The following is a 23,874-nucleotide window of genomic DNA, read 5'->3' on the forward strand; positions in this document are numbered from 1 at the left end:
TTGGGATATAGTTGAAATAATTATATTTAAACATGAACTCTGTTAACATCAAATAAATATACAATAATTGTATGTATAATGTACTTTGGAGATACCAAGAAAAGTCTATATTTGAGTCTTCATAAAACTGAGGCTGAGGCTAAGTGGCCTCACTGATATTATCTAAAACTCTATTAATTTATCTTCATATTTACTTAAAATAATAATGATAACAAAACTACACATACTGTAGTTGGAGTTACCTCCCTCCTACCCCTACTTGATAGTTGGGTTTTAGGAAGGGAAAAAGGATCTAAGTTTTTAAATTTCAATAGGTCTTATAAAATTATCCTTTAATGTGTTTGTGCCAAGTTACAATTTCACAGCAGTATTTCAAAACATGCTTTCCGAAACTCTGGCCCAGATCTGTTATTATGAATTTTGTAAATACTTGTCGGTCTAATGGAGGGGAGAATATATTACTATTTTAATTAGCATATCTTTAAATATATGTGAAGGGAAGCTTCTTTTATTATGTTTGTTGTCTGAATTGTTTCTACTTCTGTGGATTGCCTGCACACACTATTGGTTCATGTTTGCTCTGCTGGTTGTCTTTTCTGAGGGATAATAATGATAATGCAAAGCATTTACATAGTGATTGCAGTGTCAGGTATTACATTTTTTTAAATGTTTATTTATTTTGGGGGGGGGGGAGAGCATGAGCAGGGAAGGGGCAGAGAGAGAGGGAGACACAGAATTGGAAGCAGGCTCCAGGCTCTGAGCTGTCAGCACACAGCCTAACATGGGCTCGAACTCACCAGTGATGAGATCATGACTTGAGCTGAAGTCAGCCACTTGACCACCGACTGAGCCACCCAGGCGCCCCCAGTGTCAGGCATTTTAAAGCACTTTACATATTCATTCTACACGCTGATGTGCTGGGTGTAAAATGATGAATAATGAAATATGATCCCTGCCCTCTGGGGAGTATGGCGGGAGAACTGTCTAAAAGAAAAATCTTTGTTAATCTAACAGGTAACTTTTCTCTTGAAAAGTTGTCTTGAGAAGTAGTTTTGAAGTCACTGGTATCAAATCGGATTTCCTTGGAACTGTGAACAGGACAATGAGAAGGGATGCTTCAAACAACAAAACGGGAGTCCTGACTCAAGGCTGAAGGAAAATCATAACAGCCGACCTCATTCGAAAAAGTGATACGATTGTTTGACTCACTAAATGAACAAGTCCTCAGTCCTCTAAACCGTGGATTCCCATGATGGGCGGTGCATGCAAAGGTGAGTTTATAAACTCGGTAAGGGACCCTGGGAGGGAGACCAGAGCTCAGAACACAAGTAGAGGTTTCATAGGAAGGAAAATGCAACGGCATCTTGGCAAGTAAGAATCTTCTCTCTTCCATTTCTCTCCAAAATCCTGCACGAAATATAGAAAAACTAACGTAGTCTAGTGAGTGAAAGGAGTTTCTGAATGCTGGTTTACCTGAAGCGGCCACGGTGGGCTTCCTCCGGGGGAGAAGGGTGGTGATGGAGTTGGCTAGGTGGCCTGCACCGAGTGTCACGGAGAGCGGGATGGAGCCGGGGCCTCCCCACCTGCGGCTCCCTGGGGCTCCGACCTCCCCACCTAGGGCTCCCCGGGGAAGGGGGGGGGGAAGGGCCTCCCCACCTGCGGCTCCCCGGGGCCCCGACCTCCCCCCCTGCGACTCTCCTGGGCCCCAACCTCCCCACCTGCGGCTCCCGGGGTGGAGGGGGGAGGGCCTCCCCACCTGCGGCTACCCTGGGCTCCGACCTCCCCACCTGCGGCTCCCGGGGCGCGGGCCTCCCCACCTGCGGCTCCCCGGGCTCCGACCTCCCCACCTGCGGCTCCCGGGGCGCGGGCCTCCCCACCTGCGGCTCCCCGGGCTCCGACCTCCCCACCTGCGGCTCCCGGGGCGCGGGCCTCCCCACCTGCGGCTCCCCGGGCTCCGACCTCCCCACCTGCGGCTCCCGGGGCCCGAAGAGCGGTGGCGGCCGCGCCAGGTCAGCCCTGCCTAGGTTCCGCTCTGCTCTGACGCCCACGCCGTCTCCGCCGGGCGCCCGCGTGTAGCCTTGTTTCCAGCCCAGTTCTCCCCGGTCTCTGTTCGCGCCAAGGCCCCGAGAAGCGAACCGGAGGGAAATGCAGGTGTGCCCCGCGGTCTGACGCATTTCAGGGGCGCGTACCAGAGATCCCGGCCTTTCCCGGGGTCCGGGCGCTCCCGGGGCGCTGGCCACGTGCGGGCAGCAGGTGTCCGCGCGTCACACGGCGGCGCGCTGGCTGTGCCTGCTCACGTAGCACCTGCTGCGGTGAGAGGGACCCGAAAACGCCTGTCCGGGGTCCGGCGGTGAGGGTGGAGGCGGCGTGGGGGGAGAGCAAACGCGCGGAGGCGTCACCGCGGTACCCTCCGCGGGGCGAAGAGTCCCGCCGCGCGGTGCGGGCACCGGACGAGGTGGCCGAGTGGTTAAGGCGATGGACTGCTAATCCATTGTGCTCTGCACGCGTGGGTTCGAATCCCACCCTCGTCGGGAGGTTTTCTTTGAACCCCAGCCGGGGTGCACACAGGAGGGCTCTGTGAGAGCGTCCGGGGTCTCCCGGGTAACGCTTGGTCAGCAGCAGCCGTCAGAGTGGGGTCACTGGATCCAGCGTCTGAGATGCGGACCTTCTGGAGAGAAGAAAGATGTTTATACTCACCGCGGAGTCTCTAGGTCTTTTGAAGAATGGTCCACTGAGGGATATAGAAAAACACTTGCCTGACTTAAATGATAAAGTCACCCACAAAGATATGCAAATGATTGTTTACATTGTACTTTGCATGAAATTTTCAGCTATATATGTATTTTAATTATACTGCAATTTTCAACATGTTTAAAGTGTCGCCTCAAAAAAAAAAAAATCTCTGGGGCCCCTGGGTGGCTCAGTCGATTAAGCGACCAACTCTTGATTTCAGGTCAGGTCATGCTTACCCGATCATGGGAGTGAGTGTGGAGGCTGCTTGAGATTCTTTCTTTTCCTCTGTCCCTGCCTGTCCCCTGCTTGTACTCTCTCTCTCTCTCTCTCTCTAAAATAAAAATAATTTAAAAAACAAAGTGTCCCATTGCCCCCAACGTGTAATTTCGACTGTGTGCTCCTGTAAATACTGCAGCATACATTTTAAGAAATGAGTTTGCTGGTCCTAGGTTATGTGCATTGGAAATATTTATACAAATTGCCAAACTGCCCACCAAAGGAATTTTATTACTCTGCACTCCAAACCTATAATCTTGCTCCCCTCCCCCTCCCCAACAGAGTTATCTTGTCAGCTTGTGTTCTCTGTTCATTTAGTAGGTGAAAGGGGTATTGCAATACAACTTAATTTCCATTTCCCTTATTATGACAAAATACTTCTTACATTTATAAAAGCAGAATTATTTTTGTTTCAATTCATTTGAATTTTTGTTTTTATTGTTTTAAGCTGAGAGCAATATTTGACGTATGATCTCTGGACTGCTTCAGCTGCAGAATTCTGGGCCTCACTCAATCTATCAAATTATGATCTCAGGGACTGTGTGCTTTGGAGTCTGTGATTTAATAAAGCATCAGATGTTTCTTCTGTTGACCCGGAAACCTTGTATCTGCCTTAGGTATCTACATGTTATATCTAATCACCCAGAATTCTCTTTATTTCTGTAAATGTTCAGCCCGGGAAAGCTGTTCTGGTTTTTTATCTTCCCAGCCACATCTCTCCTATCTTGTACAGATTTTAAAATCTGTTTTCATATCATCAGAAAATTGGCTACTGTTAGTTGATTCATTCTACCCTGGACAGACCTCTACACAGTCGATTGCAGCTTGTTTTCTCTGGATAAGAAATATTCCCAGAATGTGTCTGTAAGTTCTTTGAGGGACCTGTCAAAGAAAAATTGCACCAGATGGGGTTAAACAGGCAAGGAAGACTTTATTTAGACTATTGAAGTAGAACAGGGAGACTGACCTCCCCTTGGAACACAATGAGGGCAGCTGGGGATTCATGGCCAATGGGCAGGGAGAGGGAGTCGCTGGATGGAAAATTGCTAAAACAAGACAAAACAAAATAAAAGCAAGCAAACAAAAAATACTTGATTGAATATTTAGTGGAGCAAAAGGAACTTGATTGGATATCAAGGGTAGGGGGTTTCCCACCTAAACTGGTTTAGCAGGATTCATGCCCAAACTGGACTCAATAGGATTCGTTATTAAGACTGGGCTTGACAGGCCAAGGATGGAGCCCAGTTCAGAAGTCTCAGAAGAACCTGACCAGTTGGGCCAAGGAGGGAGCCCTTGTCAATACCCATAGGGATTCCCTCCGCTTCCTGAAGGCATAGGAGAGCCATGGAACACATGAGGTACAAGCACAAGTGTCCACACTCTCTCCCAGCCTCCGTCATGTGCCTGGCTGGCTCTGCTCCGGTGGCAGCTGCTCCGTGGCCTTCTCTCCAGTCCTGGGTCAGCTGGGTGCAGGCACCCCTCCCCCCAGGCCTTCCGTTACCTTAATTTAGAGGCTTGGAACAAATCTGAATTATTGTATCTGAACTAGGACAGGTGTATGATCATAATGATTACATCGTTAAATTCCTCTTCAATAGTTAAGAAGTGGTTCTTCCTTCTGTTCCTTCACTCCATCTGTTCCATAAAGTTCCAGGAGGGCAGTTGGAAGTCCAGGGTCTATTTGCAGTATGGACTTTGTGTCGGTTAGGATGTCAGTGCCGTGTGGCCGAGAAAGCCGCAGGCTGCAGGTGGACTTGGCTGGGAGAAGGACTGCGGATATAGACTTCCCACACGGGCAGGGCTGTCGGGCCATCTCAGGAGAGAGTCAACACTGTGGGGGAGACCTCTTCACACTAGCACCCACAAGGTGGAAAGAAGACACCACCTGTTGCTATGGCAACACCCCAACAGAAAAGGTTGATTCCCTCTGCAATCAGCCTGATCACAGACCGGGAAAGCGGAGGTGCCTCTTATGACATAGAAGAGAGTCATCTTTACAAAACACACATACCTGTCGCTTCCTAATTTAGCTCTTGTCCTGCTGAAGGAAATCTTTCCTTCCTGAAGCCCTGTTTCTCTCATCATCCTAAAGGTAAAACGAGGGGCGCCTCGGTGGCTCAGCCGGTTAAGAGTGGGACTCTTGATTTTGGCTCAGGTCATGTTCTCACCATTGTGACACCCAGGCTCAGCCTGGAGCCTGCTTGAGACTCTTTCTCCCTCTCTCTCTGTCCCTCCCCAGCTTGTGTGTGCGTAAAATAAAAAAAATAAAAATAAACAAAGGTAAATTGAGTGTAAGGACTTCCTAGTTCTGATCTTTACCTCCAGTTTGTTCCTGTCTACACAGTGACAGTAGTGTTCCGGAGGCACCCACTTGTCCCTGAGCCTCAGCTCCCTGTGGTTCAGTCGCACCGATGCTGGTGTGAGGACAGCCCACCCTGGGCCGCCTGTGATGGACTGGAAGCCTTTCCTGCAACCCCCACGCTGCCCTCCAAGCACTGGGGGCAGGTGGCAGGAATGAGGAGGAGGGAGAGGTGAGAAGTAACCTAGGCAGGGGTGGTGCTTGGAGTCCCCTGGGGGGGTGGGATGGACTGAGCACTCTGGGGACATGTGTGTCCTTGGAGATGTTGAAGGTGCTGGGCACCCCAGGAGGGTCTCCAGGTCTTCAGGTGAACTTTAGAAAGTGGAACTTACTTCCCAGGGTCTTACGTTTGTTTGGTGAGAGTAGGGAAACTGAATACCACTGAGCGTGCAGACGCCATCCCACCAACTACAAAATATAAAAGGTTCTTCTCGAGAGGAGCCATTGAGCGAAACTCGATCTCAGATTGCAGATTCAACATCCAGAAAGCCACCTGTTATACCAGGGACCAACCAAAAGGGCGAACACAGCCATCTGTAGTCTCGGCTAAATATCCCCTGGGCAATAACTGCGAGCTCCGACCCAGAAGTAGGTCAGACCTCCAAAAGGCCAGGCTGAGCATGAAATCTGACGCTGTGGTGTTGTTGAAGGGGCGAGGAGCAAAATGTATCTCAAGGCAGTCGGAGCACTTTCCTGCGTGCCTCCGTTGGTATCCAGATTTTGTGAGGTCTGAAGCTTACACCTTTTAGGGGGTCCTGCTTAAGAAAAGGAACAGACATTATCTGTACAGAATTAGATACAGCCACTCTAAGGCCTAGATGATGTAACAGGATAAGTTGCGGTAGAAAGAGGCAACAGTCTTCACTAGTTTCCATTATAATATCTTTCTGCAACTTTTACAAAAAAACATACATCATACAGGACTATCCCTTCCAGGCCTTGGATAGGGTGCATGCAAATGGGGGGGGGGGGGTCATGATAAATACTCTTCTGAAGGGATGTTTCACAATATCTTTCAAAATAATCTTTCAACAATTTTTCTTTAAGCACAAAAGAATTAAAAATATGTTCAAAAATGTTCAGTGTAATATTTTGCAATATCAAAATGTGAAAATGCGCCCATCTGCTTAATGGAAATAATATCCAGCTACTAAAAAAGACTGGGACAGATGGAGGTGCCCACATGTTGGCTTGGCAGTTTTGGGAGAGGATCTAATTTAAAACAAACAAATCCCAGGGGCACCTGGGTGGCTCAGTCGGTTAGGTGTCCAACTTCAGTTCAGGTCATGATCTCACAGTTGGTGGGCTCGAGCCCCACATCAGGCTCTGTGTTGACAGCTCGGAGCCTGGAACCTACATCATCATATTCTGTGTCTCGCTCTGCCCCTACCCCAACTCATGCTCTGTTTCTGTCTCAAAAATAAATAAACATTAAAAAGTTAAAAAATATATAAAACAAATACCAGAAATTTCTGACTTGTGATATATAGCATGATCTAATTCTGGTTAAGTCTTAGTGTGTGAGTTTACATATTCATTTTAAAATAGGTTTGAGGAATATATACTAAATTCTTGGCATGAGTATTTCTGAGACATGGAACGAGGGATGAAGGAGCTTTTCATTTTTTGCATGTCCACTTTTGTTATACACACACACACACACACACACACACACACACACACATATAGTTTGTTTACAGGTGTATGCCACTTTAGATGTTAAAAGTGAAAATGTACCAAAAAATTAAAGCCCCTACATAGAGGACTTAAAAGTCATGTTTACTTCATATTAGCTGCCTACTGTGCTCAGCACGACCATGATCAAAGTATACAGAAAGTGAAAGGGACAGAAGACAGAATCTTTGACTGCAAAGGATTAACGGTTGGTTAGGGGAAAACCACAAAAGATAAACGCAACACGTTAATAGTGGCTAGGAAACTGGGGGTGGGGGTGAGGTGGGGCTCCATCTCATCCTTTGAAGGTCTGATGACGAGGGCACATAAGTATTTTACATATAATTTCATTGGGTTTAGGGACTCGTTCAAGACCATTTACAGAACCCAAGGGTAAGAATTTTTGATTTAGAGCTTTCCAAAAGAAATGTTGATTCTTCAAAACCTCTTGCATCAGAAATGCCAAAATGTGAGTCATCACTAGGGACCAAAGTAGAAGGAAACAGAATGGGAAGAGGACGCCATTCAGCAGTTCAACAAACGCTCTCGGGGTGGGACCTACCGTTCTCTGAGCGCTCTCAGCATAGCCGAGGGGCCATCGGGGTGGGGAGAAGGAAGAGGAATCTGGGCGGGGGCCTGAGACGCTTCTAGTGCTCTCAGGCCTCCTGCTCGGCGCTTTCCGCGGGGGCCTAGGGAAGCGGGCACCTGCCGGCACCGTCCTGTGGAGCGCGCACCGTCGGCTGCGGACCTGCGGGGCGCGCACCTGCGGGCACTGGCCTTCGGGGCGGGCACCTGCCGGCCGCGGGCCTGGAGGGCGCGCACGTGCCGGCACCAGACCTGCGGGACGCGCACCTGCCGGCACCGGCCTGCAGAGCGTGCGGCCCCGAGCAGCTCGCAGCGCGCAGGAAGCTCTGGTGCCCTCGGCCTCTTGCCGGAGCTCTGGAAGCGCGCCGGGTCGCGCAGGTGCGCCTCTGGGGCGGGTTTCCCGGCGGCTGCGGTACGGCTCGCCAAGCCGGCGCCGCCGCGTCACCGGGAGAGGCGCACGCTGTGAGTTGCGGGTCTCCCACCCGTAAAATGGAGAGAGCACACCCGCTCTCGCAGTCCTTTTCCGAGCCTGACTGGCGGCTGCTAGAACAGGCCGGGCAAAGCCTGCAAAACCGTCCGTCCCGCTGGTCTGTCCAGAACCGCCGGTCGGAGCGCCCAGCAAGCCCCGGGCAGCCTCTGCTCCGCGAAGCGCTCCCCCGCGGAAGATCGCGGAGCCGGGGCTCCCGCGCGCTCGCCTCCGGGGCGCAGCGGTCCGCCGCCACGACCACCGAGAGCTCGCACCGCCCGCAGTCCTAGAGCGGACCGGAAGTGCGCGCCGGGCCGGCGGGGAGGCGCGTTTCGCGGCGGGAGCGCGGGGCAGTCCCGCCGGCCGGGACGGCGGCCCTCGGAGGTGCGGGCTGCGGCCGCGGGGAGGCGGCGCGTGCGCGGCGACAGCCGGCTCCGTTCGCCGCGCGCCGCCCGCAGCCCCGGCCCGTCCCTGCCCCCGGCCGGCTCGGCTCCTGCGCGCGGGGCCACGGCGGCCTCGGCTTTGCGCCTCGCGGGTAGCGGGCGGCGCGGCGAGCGGCCCTGCGACCCCTCAGCGGCTGAGAGCCCGCCGCTTCCGGGGCGGGCCGGGACCGCTTCCCTGCGGACGGAGCCGCTCGGGGGGCCGCCCCGTGGGGCCACGGAAGCCGGTCCCCTCTCTCCGCGTCTGTCTTCTGTGTTTGACGGGGTTCCTCCGTGCAGAACTTCCCTGAGGAGCGGGCGGGACGCCCCGCACCTGCCCCGACCGCAGGTGGCGTCCAGCATGGCCGCGGCCTGCGCGCGCGTCCCGGCCTCGGCTAGCCCCGCGTCAGAGGCGCACGGGGACATCATCCAAGTGAAGGTTAAGGAGGAAGACCATGTGTGGGATCAGGAATCCTGCCTGCAGGAGACTTGGTGTCACACCAGGGAACTCTGTCGCCAGCGCTTCAGACACTTCTGTTACCAGGAGACGCCTGGACCCCGCGAGGCGCTGCGCCGGCTCCGCGAGCTGTGCCGCCAGTGGCTGCGGCCCGAGACGCACAGCAAGGAGCAGATCCTGGAGCTGCTGGTGCTGGAGCAGTTCCTGACCATCCTGCCCGAGGAGCTCCAGGCCTGGGTGCGGGAGCACCACCCGGAGAGCGGGGAGGAGGCGGTGACCGTGCTGGAGGATCTGGAGCGGGAGCTGGACGAGCCTAGACAGCAGGTGAGACATTGGCGGTGCCTCTTCTGTGCAGAAGTTGAGGGCGTGGGTCCAAGCTGGAGTACGTGCCATCAACTCCACACTGGTGGCGGCACATTCCGCTTTGGGGCATTATTATTTGATCGCCGGTGTAGATGAATAGATTCAGGCTTATGGGATAACAGTGTGCACGTAAGTGACAGCTAATCCACAAAAGTAGATGATGTAACCACATGGGAAACCTTGAGCTATTGCTTATCAGTAGAAAATACACTTTATTTACTGGCTGTGAGATTAAACTCTTCTGATGCCCACTACTTTTACCATATATGAAAACAAATCAGTATCAGGATATAAGGAGCACCTTCTGGGAAAGACAAATAGAGAAGTAGCCACTTACTAGAAGTATCAGGAAAAAGGGAATGATGAGATTTGGGTTCCATAATAGGCCCTGTCACTAATTAGCTGTGTAACCTTTGGCGTATCAAACCTTCTCTGGGCTTTAATGTCTTCGTTTGTACAACAAAGAAACTAATTCCATCATTTTCTAGGTGGTTTTCAGTACTTGGAGTTGTTGGTATGTGAAACGTATTGAGTTCAGTATTTGGTCTTTCACCCTTACGCTAGAGGTTATTTTTAAGGGAGCATACATGCCTTCTAGGACAGTAATTTTAGAACATTTCGGATATTACCAGTCACATTTCTATAATGATCCTATCCATACATTTATCGGAACTCCTTAAATATGAACATTTTACGTATACAGTCTGATCCATTAAGACATGTTTTTCTGGGGGCGCCTGGGTGGCGCAGTCGGTTGAGCGTCCGACTTCAGCCAGGTCACGATCTCGCGGTCCGTGAGTTCGAGCCCCGCGTCAGGCTCTGGGCTGATGGCTCGGAGCCTGGAGCCTGTTTCCGATTCTGTGTCTCCCTCTCTCTCTGCCCCTCCCCCGTTCATGCTCTGTCTCTCTCTGTCCCAAAAATAAATAAAAAATGTTGAAAAAAAAAATTAAAAAAAAAGAAAAAAAAAAAGACATGTTTTTCTGGAATGCAGATCTTTCATATGAGATTGATAAATAAGGAAATGAGTCCGTGTAACATTGAAATCGTTCTGGCACAGACGTGAATTTTACCAGCAAGCTGATGTTTGGGGCCGCCAAGTGAGAGCAGCTGAATGCAAGGCGTGTGATTATAGCGGATGCAGCAAACTGTGAAGACGGGCAGCACTGTGCCAAACGCCCGTTTGCCCATTCACCTCCACATCCTTCCTCTTGGCCAGTCTCTGTTTTGGAAATGCTTCTTTGCATGGTTCCCTCCCGACTGTGTGCATTTTTTGTTCAACTTCTTTGTGTTCCAGAAAATGAGCAAGCAGAGGGGTTTACAAGTGCCACAGAAGCAAGCTGGTGATGAAATCTCTGCTAGCGAACACAAAACAACAGCTTTAAGAATTGAAGAAAAGCCCAAAATTACAAAACGCTTTTAAAACATGGAAGCATCTGTGACATTGTGCAACCGGCGTAAAGGAGTCAACGTTGCATGCTGCCAGAGACAGTAGAAGAACTGGGAAGTAACAGAAAGTTCTGTAGCTGGAACGTCTGCCAGCACTACAAAGTCTGTTTGGACGAGGTGTAAGGACATGGAAAAACCGGAACATTGGTTAAGTGTGTGGATTGAATACCAAACAAAGAAGGAATCAGAGGCATCCTTTCTCAAATAAAGGGAAGTCTTAGCAATATATGAAGACCTTCAGGAAAAAGCTACAAGTGCAGAAGTGTCTTCACTTAGCGGAAGTAGTGGCTGCTTTAGTGACTTCAAGAACGGCCGTGTCTTCCAGTGCTCAGCCCTCTGGTGAACTGTGACTGCGGATAGAAGAGGCTGTACGGTTCTCCCAGGGTTAAGAAATCTGATTGATGAAGAAGGCTATACCCTGGATCAGATTTTAATTTTGATGAAACCAGGCTGCACTGGAAGCACATTCCCTCAAGGGTCTGTATCTCTAAGGAGGAAACGCACAACACACACGAGGGCTTGAGGCCACGCGAGATCATGTGATGTGATGCGGGGTGCAAATCCCAGTGGGGATGTAAAGCTGAGGACTGCTGTGAGTCCTCACGTTCTCTACGCATGAGCTTTGAAAGGAGTCGGAAAGACTGGCCTGCTGTAGTTCTAACAAGAGAGGCTGGATAACAGGCAGATATTTATTGGTCTTCTAGGTGATGTTTTTTTCTACGTGACTTAAAAAGGTAACTGCAGGAGGAAAAAATTATCTTTCAAAAGTCTTAGCATACACCCATCCCTCCTCCAACAGTTGCTACCCTTTCATCAGATACTGAAGTTCTCTTTTCTCTCCTAGTACAACTTCTTTACTCCAGCCCCTTGATTGGGGTGTGATTGCGGCCTTTAAAGCTTATTACTTAAGGAGAACATTCAAGGTGTTTATTGCACCTACAGCGGGTGAAATGCACACACAGTTTTTGCTGTCTGGAGTCAATTGCACATTAAACCTGCCACTGATATTACTGTGGAGGCCTGGCATGATGGTTCAGGTAGGACGGAGGGGGAGCGGACGGCTCACTTCTGTCACCTGAGGTTCAGGTAGGATACAGGGGGAGTGGACAGAAGATGATGAATGACTGCCATGCAGAGTGCCACAGGATTGTGCTTCATGCATAAGGTCCCATTTGGAACCATGTAAGCAGCTCCTTTACAAAAGAAGGGAAATGTTGAAGCAGCAGAAACTGCATCTGTAAGTCAATTTCAAAGAAGTAAACACACGATTGATGAGCCAGAACCAAATCGTGGTTTTCTAAAATCACTGCATTTCTTGGAAGATGTGCAAATGCTTCTCCTCCTGAACTTCTGATGACAGAGTCTCTACTCCTCCTTCCCCTTTCCTGAGCCCACTTTGTGGCACAGTAGCGTCACCTCACTGAGGTACAGTGCTATACGGGATGTAATCATCCTTTATAGTATCTTTCTGACTAGGCTTGTATATTACTAGGACCATGGTTTTATTAGCACTCTGGTAACAAAGTTGTGTATCTCTGAAGTAGTCTATCCTGTAACTTTATTTTCTCCATAAATCCTGTCACTTTTGTGTTTAGTTTTGTAGAAAGCATGTATTTTCCTCTTCCCTCTAGCCAGCACACCTCCTCCTTTTGTTTCAAAGAAACAATATAGTTTGTTTGTTTGTTTGTTTGTTTTCCTGCAGATGTGCCTGTTTCTTTAGAATTTTCCTCTTCTACTTTGTTGAGAAATGTGGCCGTTGGTAGGACTTGGTGTTTGGTCAGTTCTGGGTAATGTTCGTATTTGATAGATTTTCATATGACTCAGGGTTATAGAGCTCTCCCTACTCTTCTAGAATACTAAGTTTGCATAAATGTTTCTCATTTTTCTTGTTTCTGTGTGATTTCTGGAAGAAGGGGAAATGCCATTGTTGCAGACATGCTTAGCTGCCCTCTCGGAACACAGGCACCCCTGCTTTCAGAAAGTGTGGTTTCTAGCTCTCCATTTTATACCACTTTGTTTTTACAAAAGACCCGCATCAGAACAGTAACCGCTCTTTTTCATAAAAATGAAAATACTCTGTGGATTCTTCAGGTCAGTAAACACAGGAACTAGTGTAGTTCTTTTGTCAAGGCAGCATGGCCTATCTGAACTTACAGAAAGTGGGGATACTGTTCACTCTATGCCCTTTCTGCTTCCAACAGTTTTCACAGGAATGCCCTACTTTTGTGTAGCAGGGGAAACCTATATCCCCCCCACACATACACACACACACTTGCTTCTTCCATAAAAAGCATTGATTTTGTTCATGTTGGCCATGTACCTACCTACTTTTCCAGCTTTCCTCCTACTGGAGTTGGCTATGCAACACAGGCCTGGCCCGGGAGAAGTAGGCACAGTTTCTGGCAGTTTCTGTGAAAGCTTGTACTTTCCTTGTAAGATGAGGCAGGTGCGTTTATTCTGTCTTTGCCCACCGCCTGTCGTGAACATAGCTGGTGTCCAGCCTGCACAATGGTGGGCACGAGCAAGAACCCCAGGGTGGTGAGGACAGCTGCCCTCCTCACACCTCTTGTCATGTGACAAAAAGAACACCCCCCCCCCCCCCATTTTTTAAAGCCAATATAAGTTAAGTGTCTAATTGGGAAATATATGCATTTCTAATGACTGTGGCCGCATTATACCACGATTTTACAACCAGAACTTTCGTATTAGAAAATTTTAAAAATCAGGGGCGCCTGGGTGGCTTGGTCGGTTAAGCGTCCGACTTCGGCTCAGGTCATGATCTCATGGTTTGTGAGTTCAAGCCCCGCGTCAGGCTCTGTGCTGACGGCTTGGAGCCTGGAGCCTGTTTCCGATTCTGTGTCTCCCTCTCTCTCTCTGACCCTCCCCCGTTCATGCTCTCTCTCTGTCTCAAAAATAAATAAATGTTTAAAAAAAATTTAAAAAAAAAAAAAATTTTAAAAATCAAATCCAGGAATCATAGAGTGAAAGACAAATGACCGTCATAACGGGTTTGAGGTTAATTTCATTTCTGTAATTCGTTACTGCCGCCCGGAGTCACCCTTTAAAGTCTGGTGGTGGACGTCCTTCCGGGACCTGGCGAGTCCCTCCGCTGCATAGACAGAAGGGTGTGCGCGGGCGAGGTGGGGGAGGAGCGGCCGCAGCCGCAGGTCTTTGGGTTCGTGTTTTAGTTGCTGTAAGAGTCTTTGCAGAACTGATAGGATTATTGAACTATAAGCAGCAGGTTCCCCTGTCCCCCGGCTGGGATATCGTCTTCACTCCACGACTCTGTTTCTCCCAGTTATGTAAAGATTCGGGCAAATTGAAACGTAGCCTATTTATTATACAAACCAATCTACATAGGATGTCTTTTTCTTTTAATCCAGATTTTTCTTTTTCTCTTTTCTTATTTTAGAGAGAGCGAGCACAAGTGAGGGAGAGGGACAGAGAGAGGGAGAGAATCTTAAGCAGGCTCCACACCCACCAAGGAGCCCCGGGTGGGACTGATCCCATGATCCTGGGATCCTGACCTGAGCTGATATCAAGAGTCAGCTCAACCCATTCAGCCAGCAAGTGCCCCCACATATGATGTCTTATTCTTAAGATCAGAGAAGGGAAGGGGCACCTGGGTGGCTCAGTTGAATAGCCCACTCTTGATCTTGGCTCAGGTCATAACCTCGCGGTACGCTGGTTCAATCCCAGCGTTGGGTACTGTGCTAACAGCTCAGAGCCTGGAGCCTGCTTCAGATTCTGTGTCTCCCTCTCTCTGCCTCTACCCTGCTTGTGCTCTCTTTCTCTCCCAAAAAATAAAGTAAACATTAAATTAAATTAAATTAAATTAAATTAAATTAAATTAATTAATGAAATTTTTTAAAAAAACATGTGAACTTCATTCATACTGTAAGCATGAAAGAATCACTGGAAAAACTTGAAAAGAAGGAAATAGTCTTACTAGATACTAACCTACCATAAAGCATCTTTAGATGACATCATGGTACTGATACATGAGTAGATGGATCAATAAAGCAATAGAAAGTACAAAAGTAGACCCAAGCACATATGAAAATTGTACAATCCATTTGCCATCTCAAATCACCGTAAGGAAAAATGGACTTTTATTTTATTTATTTTTTTTTTAATTTTTTTTAACGTTTTATTTATTTTTGAGACAGAGAGAGACAGAGCATGAATGGGGGAGGGTCAGAGAGAGAGGGAGACACAGAATCTGAAGCAGGCTCCAGGCTCTGAGCCGTCAGCCCAGAGCCCGACGCGGGGCTCGAACTCACGGACTGTGAGATCGTGACCTGAGCTGAAGTCGGACGCTTAACCGACTGAGCCACCCAGGCGCCCCAAAAATGGACTTTTAAATAAATGTTGAGATGGGGCGCCTGGGTGGCTCAGTCGGTTAAGCATCTGACTTTTGGCTCAGGTCATGATCTCATAGTTCGTGAGTTCAAGCCCCGCATCAGGCTCTGTGCTGACAGCTCAGAGCCTGGAGCCTGCTTCAGATTCTGTGTCTCCGCCCCCCTTCTCTCTCTGCCCCTCCCCCACTCATGCTTGGTCTCCCTATCTCAAAAATAAATAAACGTTAAAAAAATTAAATAAATGTTGGGATAAAGGGACATAGGCATTTTGAAAAGGCACATTAAATCTATGCCTCATACCATATATCAGAAACAATAAACTTTAAATGTGTCAGAGATCAATACATAAAAATTTAAATACCCAACTACTAGGATAAAGTGTGAATGACGTATTTTATTATCTGGGTGTACAGAATTACTCCAAACCCAGAAATAATATCAAGAAATTTTTCTTTATGAAATAATTTAAAAATGCAGGACAGAAAACCCACACAGAAATAAAAATGATAAATTTTAGTGAAAATATTTGTAAGATTTATCATAGATAAAAGCTAATCTTTTTGGCAAATGCAATAAAAATGATCAAGAGACATGAGCAGTTTTCATAAACAGATAAATGAATGACTTTTAACTGTACAAAAAGATGCTCCACTTCAATCATAAAATTGCAAATCAAAACTACATTGAAGTACTTTTGTCACCTGTCAGATGGCAAAATTTCAAAAGCTTGGCAACACAGTGTGGTGGCCTGACTGGAAGATAGGTCCTGTCATATGTCGCTGGTACACGTACAAGATGGCTCCTTTCCTTTGGGGGTGGGGCAGATTTGGGCACCATCTAACGCCTACTTGTACCCTTTGACCCACCCAGCAATACCCTTTCTGGGAATTTACTTTGAATATACGCATCTACAAAGAAGAGACGACATAGACATAGTTTTTCATTGCAGCTATTTGTAAAAGCAAAATGTTGTAAGCAACCTAAATGCTGATCCATGTACAGTGACTGAATAAACTGTGGCGCATGAATGTAACGTGGGGCCATGTACATAAAAATGAAGAGGGTATCTATGAACTGGTATGAGATGACCTCTGGAGAATATTCTTCTAGCAAGTGAAAAAAGGAAGGTGTGAACTACTGTGTATAGTATAGAAAAGTATAGACACATTTGCATTAAATTTGTATATATTATGTATATATGTATATAAGTGCAAATATTGGTGTATATGTATGTATATATGTGTTTTACATATTTTTGCAAAAATAAACTGAGGGTAAACCGTCACCAACAAAAATGGTTTCTTATGGGAGTGAAGGGGGAGTAGAATATAAGCAATATTTCTCTGAATATGTATTTTGATTTTTGGGGGCATCTGGGTGGCTCAGTCGGTTAAGTGTTGGATGCTTGGTTTTGGCTCAGGTCATGATCTTGTGGTTTGTGGGATTGAGCCCCACGTTGCTCTCTGAGCTGATGGCACGGAGCCTGCTTGGGATTCTCTGTCTCCTTCTCTCTCTGCCCCTCCCCTCTCCCAAAATTAATTAATTAATTAAAAAACTTTTTAAAACTGTTTTCATCTTTTGTACCATTTAAATGCTTCAAATATTTTTTTTTTCACTTGGATACTTTATTGGGACTTTTACTTTCCTGTCATAACTTCTGCATTTGGGAATGCTATGGCAATTTTGTATTGTTACAATTTTTCAAAGAAAAGATACATTGGCTTCTAGAGTAAAGATACATATAGCTTTTTTTTTTTTTTTTCTTTTCTAAATTGGCTTAGAAAAAAGTGTTTTTTTCATGACACTTAACAGAAAGGCAGAAACTTGGGAGTCCCAGTACCGGCTGTTCAGAAATATCTCCTAGAGAAAAAAATTCAAAAGCAATGCTTCAAATACTTAAAAAGCAATGTTAAGGGGCAGCTGGGTGGCTCAGTCAGTTAAGCATCTGACTTCAGCTCAGGTAATGATCTCACAGTCCGTGATTTTGAGCTCTGCGTCGGGCTGTGTACTTACAGCTCAGAGCCTGGAGCCTGTTTCGGATTCTGTGTCTCCTTCTCTCTCTACCCCTCCCTCGCTCGCTCTCTCTCAAAAATAAAAAATAAAACAAAAACAATTAAAAAATAAGAATAAAAAGCAATGTTAAAGTCAAAGTGATTGAACACAAACAGATGAACTCAACTGTATATCAAATTATTATTAATAACAGAGCAAAAAAACAATTCAAGTAACTTGAACACAGTACTCTGACTATATGCTCTTAGTGGAATACTTACTGTCTGTGTACATATAAAGCTGCAAAGATATTGATTTCACATAGTAGGTATGTCGTTGGAAATGTGCTACAACACAAAGCATTGTAAATTCTGAAACTGTTCTGTGCTTATTGTAGGTGAGGGCAAATGAGTAAATATATACATACTGAACTAAGTTTTTGTTTCACCATGGGAGAAGGTATATATTAAAATGGAATATAGAAAGGTGAAGTAAATCTTACTGTGTTGAAATTGGATTGAATTCATGATATTCTGTAAATATGTTTACCAGCTCTATCCATGAAAGTGCCTGGAGGGGACGAGGCATCATTAACAATGAGCCAACCTCCTACTCAGTCTTTGTTACTAATACTGTTGCTCCAAAATGAATCAAGACTTCTTGGGAAAACCGTTGAAACTAGTCCTGATACAGGGAAAAGACAATGTGGTCATGTGTTTATTTTTCTGGAAAAATGGATGTGACCTAGCAGGGTCATGTTTGCACAATGCAGGAGCCTGATCAAAGGGGCCCCAGGGGCCAGATGGGAGACAGTTGGTGACCAGCATGAGTAAGGAAGGAATAGATTACAAAATAAGTCTATAGTGATATTCAAAATGATAGAAAGCTCTTTATAGGAAATTGCTAGCTAATAAATGTAGAAGAAATTATAAAGGCAGGCAGTAGCCCCCAGTATAAAAATTGATTCAAGCAAAAATCATCAGTGAATGCCAAAAACATTGGGGAATAGGCTATTGATGTACATGCATGCTCTTACCCCATTGCTGACTTAGTAATTACAGTGGGAAAATGAGTGGATAGATCTGGTGATCACGGCCTTAACTAACTGATCAAATTTAGCATTGTCGATAATGGAATAACTTGATAGCATGTGCCCTGTGACATGACACCATAAGTACACATCACTTACGTAGTATTCTTCCAAAAATTACTCACCAGAAATGTTTGTGAGGAAATGAGACAAATCTCTGACATTCTATAGGATAACTGGGTCTGACTTTTCAAAATTGAATGTCATAAAAAAGATTCCTGTCTTTTTTAGATGAGAGGAAGCAAAAGGTATAACGTATAAATATTATGTATAATATTATTTCATGGACTTAAAACCATGATGAGAGGAAGCAAAAGGTATAACGTATAAATATTATGTATAATATTATTTCATGGACTTAAAACCATGATGAGAGGAAGCAGAAGGTATAATGTATAAATATTATGTATAAATATTGTTTCATGGACTTAAAACCATAAAATATATTTTGGGGACAGTTAGGGAAATTTAGCTATAAACCATACGTGAGATGGTTAGCGTAAGGAGCAGATGACGTTTTCTTTTTCCCCATGCATAACACTGGGCCGGTTTTCCACATTGACTCTAAAACAACTGTCAGATTCCTTTCTAGGTGCAGTAGTCCCTATCAGATAATTTGCATAACCCCCATCCCAAATATTTTTAATTGCTTACACTGAAACCCATTTACAATTTTCTTTTAATTGTCACAACTTAGGATTCCTTTAATGTTTGTGTTGTTATTCCCCAAAACCAAAACCACAGGGATGAGTACCGACTTCTGTCCAATGGAGAGAGTTTCTGTTGCATGGCTCTGCTTTATTAGTCCCAGCATTTTTTTGATATCTCTCCTCATTCTGTTTGGCATTTGTCTTAAGAATTCAGCAAAGGGGCGCCTGGCTGGCTCAGTCAGTTAAGCATCCGACTTCCCCTCAGGTCACGATCTTGCAATTCATGAGTTCAAGTTGAACACGGGCCGGAGCCTGGAGCCTGCTTTGGATTCTGTGTCTCCCTTGCTCTCTGCCCCTCCCCCACTCGTGCCCGTGCTTTCTCTCTCTCAAAAATAAATAAACATTGAAAAGAAAATTCAATGAAGACTTTTTTTCTTCTCACATTCTATTTCTGTACAAGAATGTTCTGAGGTTTAGCTATGCTTTGTGCAGCGATCACCTATATTCATTTCCAGATGTATCGATTTGTCCCCAGGTCCCACAGGACACAAATGGGCCTGAAACTCCTATGGAGGAAATGAGTCCCCTGGATGCAGCACAGGAGTGCCTGGGTACCCAGCTCCCATCTACGGAAGACAGAATGGAATGTGCATCTCCAGAGCCACGCCCACTGCAGGATAATGGTGAGGTCCAGAAGGAGGATGACGTTTGGGAGCGGGAAGGGTCTCCTTGCTGAAAAGCTATGAAATCTCATCCATTGCAACCTTACTGAATTCATCTGAGGGAAGGTCAGCCAGTGTTGGGTGATGCTATTAAAGGAGTTAAGCAGCCAGGTAATAATGTAAGAAATCATTGAATACAAGATTTTTGATGGATATTTTGCAATGGAATTACGTCCCTGTGGATAAATCAGTAGGGATGCTGAGCACTCGTCCGTGTGCCCATTGGTCTGATTTCTAAAGCCTCTGCCCCAGTTTTTGTCACACGTGATGTTTAAGACTTGGATTGCTACTCAGAAATTCTACTGGAGAAAATGGAATTTCTGGTCTATGCCCCTTAGCATTTCAAGGACTGTTAATAGGATAAGGTGTAGTGGAGGCAAGAGCACAGGCTGACTGTTCTGGAGCAACGTCTTTTCCAGAATCTCCAGTATAATCAACCCGTTCTACGTCTTGTGAAGTCCTAACAACTCCCCAGTTATCCTGCACCTACCAATACCCTCCTTGCTTCGGGAGCTCGTGTTCTGGTTCTCATGCACATTGCCCTATATTCCTTTCTTCCCCCAAATTCATCCTGCTTCACCCTCCTTTCCTACTCATGGCTCCATAGCGTGACACAAAATGTATTCGCGTGGAAAGAAGTTCTATCCGTATGGTGGTCTTTTCAGTCGCGTTTCGAGACATTGAAACATAAGCCCCAAATGTTGCTGTAACAGTTAACTTGACTCAATAGGACAAAACATGGTATAGTCTGGGGCTTTTTAAAAAAAGATCTATTACTGGGGCACCTGACTGGCTCAGTCAGTAGAGCACAAAACTCTTTGATCTCGGGATTGTGAGTTCAAGCCCCACGTAGTGTGTAGAGATTACTTAAAAAATAAAGTTTTAAAAAAAATCTATTACTGTATTGCTGAGGCTTTTCTAGCCAAAACAAATCATCTTTTATAGTTAATAAATAAATAATAACATCAATTTGCTTCTTGTTTTACATAAAACAGTACTTTAAGGCTAATCCCAGATACTGCTCTGGAAAGTCACATCTCTTTACTAGATCAGAACTTTTTGTTCCTAGCTTGGGTTCTTCATTTACCTTCTATTTCTCCAAAGCTGAGCTCCCTAACCAAACCTGTGTTCCCCCAACTTGTGTGCCCACGCCTCTGTTTCTACCCCAAGCTCTAGTGACTGCTTGGGCAGTGTATATGCTTCAAACGATATTCCCAAATATTCTAACTGATTTTTTTCTCTATATTTTAGGGTCATTTTTGTGGCTTTCCATGATGTCTCAAAGGGTGGGTGATGATAACCCCAGTAGCTTAGACACTAATGAACCAGAAATGGAACCAGAAAACATGAGAGAGAAGTTCTTCAGGAACTTAGCAGTGTTGCTGGAAAACAAAAGTAATAATACCAAGATATTTTCCAAAGCAAAGTACTGTCAATTAATACGGGAAGTGAAAGAGGCTAAAGCAAAGGCAAGAAAGGAGTCTGTTGACTACCGTCGCTTAGCGAGGTTTGATGTGATCCTTGTGCAAGGAAATGAGAAGCTGATTGAGGCTATAAATGGGGATACAGATAAAGTTCGGTATTACTTACACAGTGAGGAGTTATTTGACATTCTGCACAACACACATCTCAGCATTGGGCATGGAGGACGTACCCGCATGGAAAAGGAGCTACAAGCAAAATACAAAAACATCACAAAAGAAGTTATAATGCTGTACCTGACACTCTGCGGACCATGCCAACAGAAACATTCGAAACTCAAAAAAGTTATAACATCCAAACCAATTAAGGAAGTTAATTCAAGATGCCAGGTGGATCTTATAGACATGCAGTTGAATCCTGATGGGGAGTATAAGTTTATTATGCATTATCAAGACCTTCGTACAAAGTTGAGTTTTTTGCGGTCACTAAAATCTAAAAGGCCTAAGGAAGTGGCACATGCTCTTTTAGATATTTTTACAATTATTGGAGCTCCCAGTGTCCTACAATCTGACAATGGGAGGGAATTTTCAAGCCAGATTGTCTATGAACTCAGTAATATTTGGCCAGAGTTGAAAATTGTCCACGGGAAGCCTCAGCCCTGTCAAAGCCAAAGTTCTATGAACCAAACTAATGATGATATCCACAATAGGATTATCTCCTGGATGCAAACTAACAATTCATCACACTGGGCCGAGTTTTTGTGGTTCATTCAGATGATCCAAAATCAGCCCTATCACAGAGGTATGCAACCAAATCCATTTGAAGGCACATTTAGCTCTGAAGCTAAACCAGGCCTCTGTCATCCTCAGCTAACCGAAGAACTCATTGCCAGCCCAAATCCAGAAAGTGAATTTGAACCAGCTGACAAAGAATTAGAGAATCCACCAGGAGCACAGTATGAAGAAAATGTTGAGACTGGAACCGAGAGTAGCGATATTGAAGAGAATCTTTCTATTACTCCTACGGTGGCCATGAAAAACCCTCCTGAAAGCAGATTAAAATTTTTATCCTGTGTAGTTTGTGAAAGAGAATGCTCAGGTACTAATAGTTGCATATCACGTGATGGAAGTGTCCATGCAGTCTGCGGGGTGCCCTCCCCACATGGGACTGCGGGCTACCATCACAGAATAACGTGCAGTCTTTGCTACGAGACCACCACAATGAAAAGGAAACATGATGAGATCCAAAGAAGTTTGACTGGTCAACCTTCCAAAATGCTAAAGCCTTCAGAGACACCATTGTCATCAGACAAAGTAGGGGATTGGGTGAGAGTTTGAGTATCTGTTGTAGATGAAAGCAGGGGAAGAGCTTCATTACTCTTCACTGTGCTCATGATGAGTGAGAATGTTTGGCAGGGTATATGCTAAATAAAGCACAGGGTGGTCAACTTGGATTTGTTCTCTCCAGAGAAAAGCCCATTACTTCTAATTCCTATCTCCCCCACCCCCCACCACCACCCTTTTATCAGGTTGGAAGTTATAACCTTGAATGCTGCTTTATTTTTTGTGTGGGGTGATGACAGTCTCACTCTGTCCTGGTGTGAGAAATTCCTTGGGGGGATAAGGAAGCTAAGATCTAGGGGGTAAGTGGTGTGTGTGAGGGTGTGTTTCTACGGGAGGATGAACATGGGAAAAGCTGAACTTAGTGTTACTTTGGGTGGGGAGCTGAGCCAAGAAAGGGCATCTTGGGTCAAGTGAAGTGATTAGGAAGGACAAGAGATGACAAGTTGGATTGCGAGATACGGGTTTGTGTTGAGAAAAAGTTCAGTTTTCGGATATAAATGGAGAACATGAGATAAGGCCAAAGAGCTTTATTTTAAATCTGTAGGTTTTATAGAGTTAATGTGTGTTCAGCGTTGAGTTTTGAAACATGGGGGCTACACCTAATTTGGGCCAGTGGTACTGGAGTGTGATCTTCGGATCAGCGCTGGTCTGCAAACTTTATACCAGTCCACAGTGGGGCAAGTGTACTAATCAAGAGTATTTAGAAACTAGCCACAATTTGACATTGCCGTAGTGCCCAGCACGTGATTACTGCACTTGCGTTTCCGAGTAGAATGCTGGCAGGTATGGATGTTGACTCCTAGGGCAAGTCGTGTGCTGGCATTGTATAGCACTCAAGCACAGTTACAGTGCGTGATATTTTATGGCTAGTTTGTCTGCTGTAACTCAGAAAAAAATGTAAGCATTTATTTATCTTTATAACTTCATTTTAAAACCATTTTTAAATTTTTAATCAAACCTAGTTTTTAATTTGTTTAACATTATTAGACAAAGGAGGAAAGTAACATTTGTGTTTATTTATTTTTAATCCTGATTTTCAGATGGCAAAACGAGCTTCACTGGACTTGTTTGTCAAGAAAAAACATAGCCTTTCTGAATCTGGGGGCAGGAGTAGAAGAAACGGTAAAGGTGGAAGTCAGCCTGAGGAAGTGAAAGGCAGAAGAGTTCACACAGGTTTCACCCGGAAATATGACCCCTCGTACATTGAGTTTGGGTTTATAGCTGTAATTGATGGTGAGGTGCTGAAACCACAGTGTATTATTTGTGGAGATATCCTGGCTAATGAAGCAATGAAACCATCAAAACTTAAGCGGCATTTATATTCAAAACATAAAGAAATGAGTTCACAACCAAAAGAATTCTTTGAGAGGAAGAGTAGTGAATTAAAGAGCCCATCAAAGCAGGTGCTCAGTGTTTCTCACATAAACATTAGCGCCCTGCGGGCCTCCTACAAGGTGGCGCTGCCTGTGGCCAAGTCCAAGACGCCGTACACGATTGCGGAGACCCTGGTGAAAGA

General features: G+C 45.8%; 1 protein-coding gene and 1 non-coding gene across 2 annotated transcripts; both read left to right on the forward strand.

Moving 5' to 3' along the window:
- The first annotated feature begins 1,252 nt into the window (after positions 1-1,252).
- Positions 1,253-23,566, forward strand: LOC109259429 (collagen alpha-1(I) chain-like). The gene is made up of 7 exons (XM_053905318.1): positions 1,253-1,271; positions 1,619-2,009; positions 2,180-2,350; positions 7,736-8,089; positions 8,180-9,293; positions 19,407-19,554; positions 23,399-23,566. Exons 1-7 carry the CDS (start codon positions 1,253-1,255, stop codon positions 23,443-23,445), a joined length of 2,244 nt encoding a protein of 747 aa, XP_053761293.1. The 3' UTR covers positions 23,446-23,566.
- TRNAS-GCU (transfer RNA serine (anticodon GCU)) lies at positions 2,450-2,531 on the forward strand. The gene has a single exon. It is a non-coding gene; the product is annotated as a tRNA-Ser (tRNA).
- Positions 23,567-23,874: the final 308 nt, after the last annotated feature.

Source organism: Panthera pardus, unplaced genomic scaffold, assembly GCF_024362965.1.
Source record: "Panthera pardus isolate Hobbes unplaced genomic scaffold, ASM2436296v1 HiC_scaffold_17, whole genome shotgun sequence".
NCBI lineage: Eukaryota > Metazoa > Chordata > Mammalia > Carnivora > Felidae > Panthera > Panthera pardus.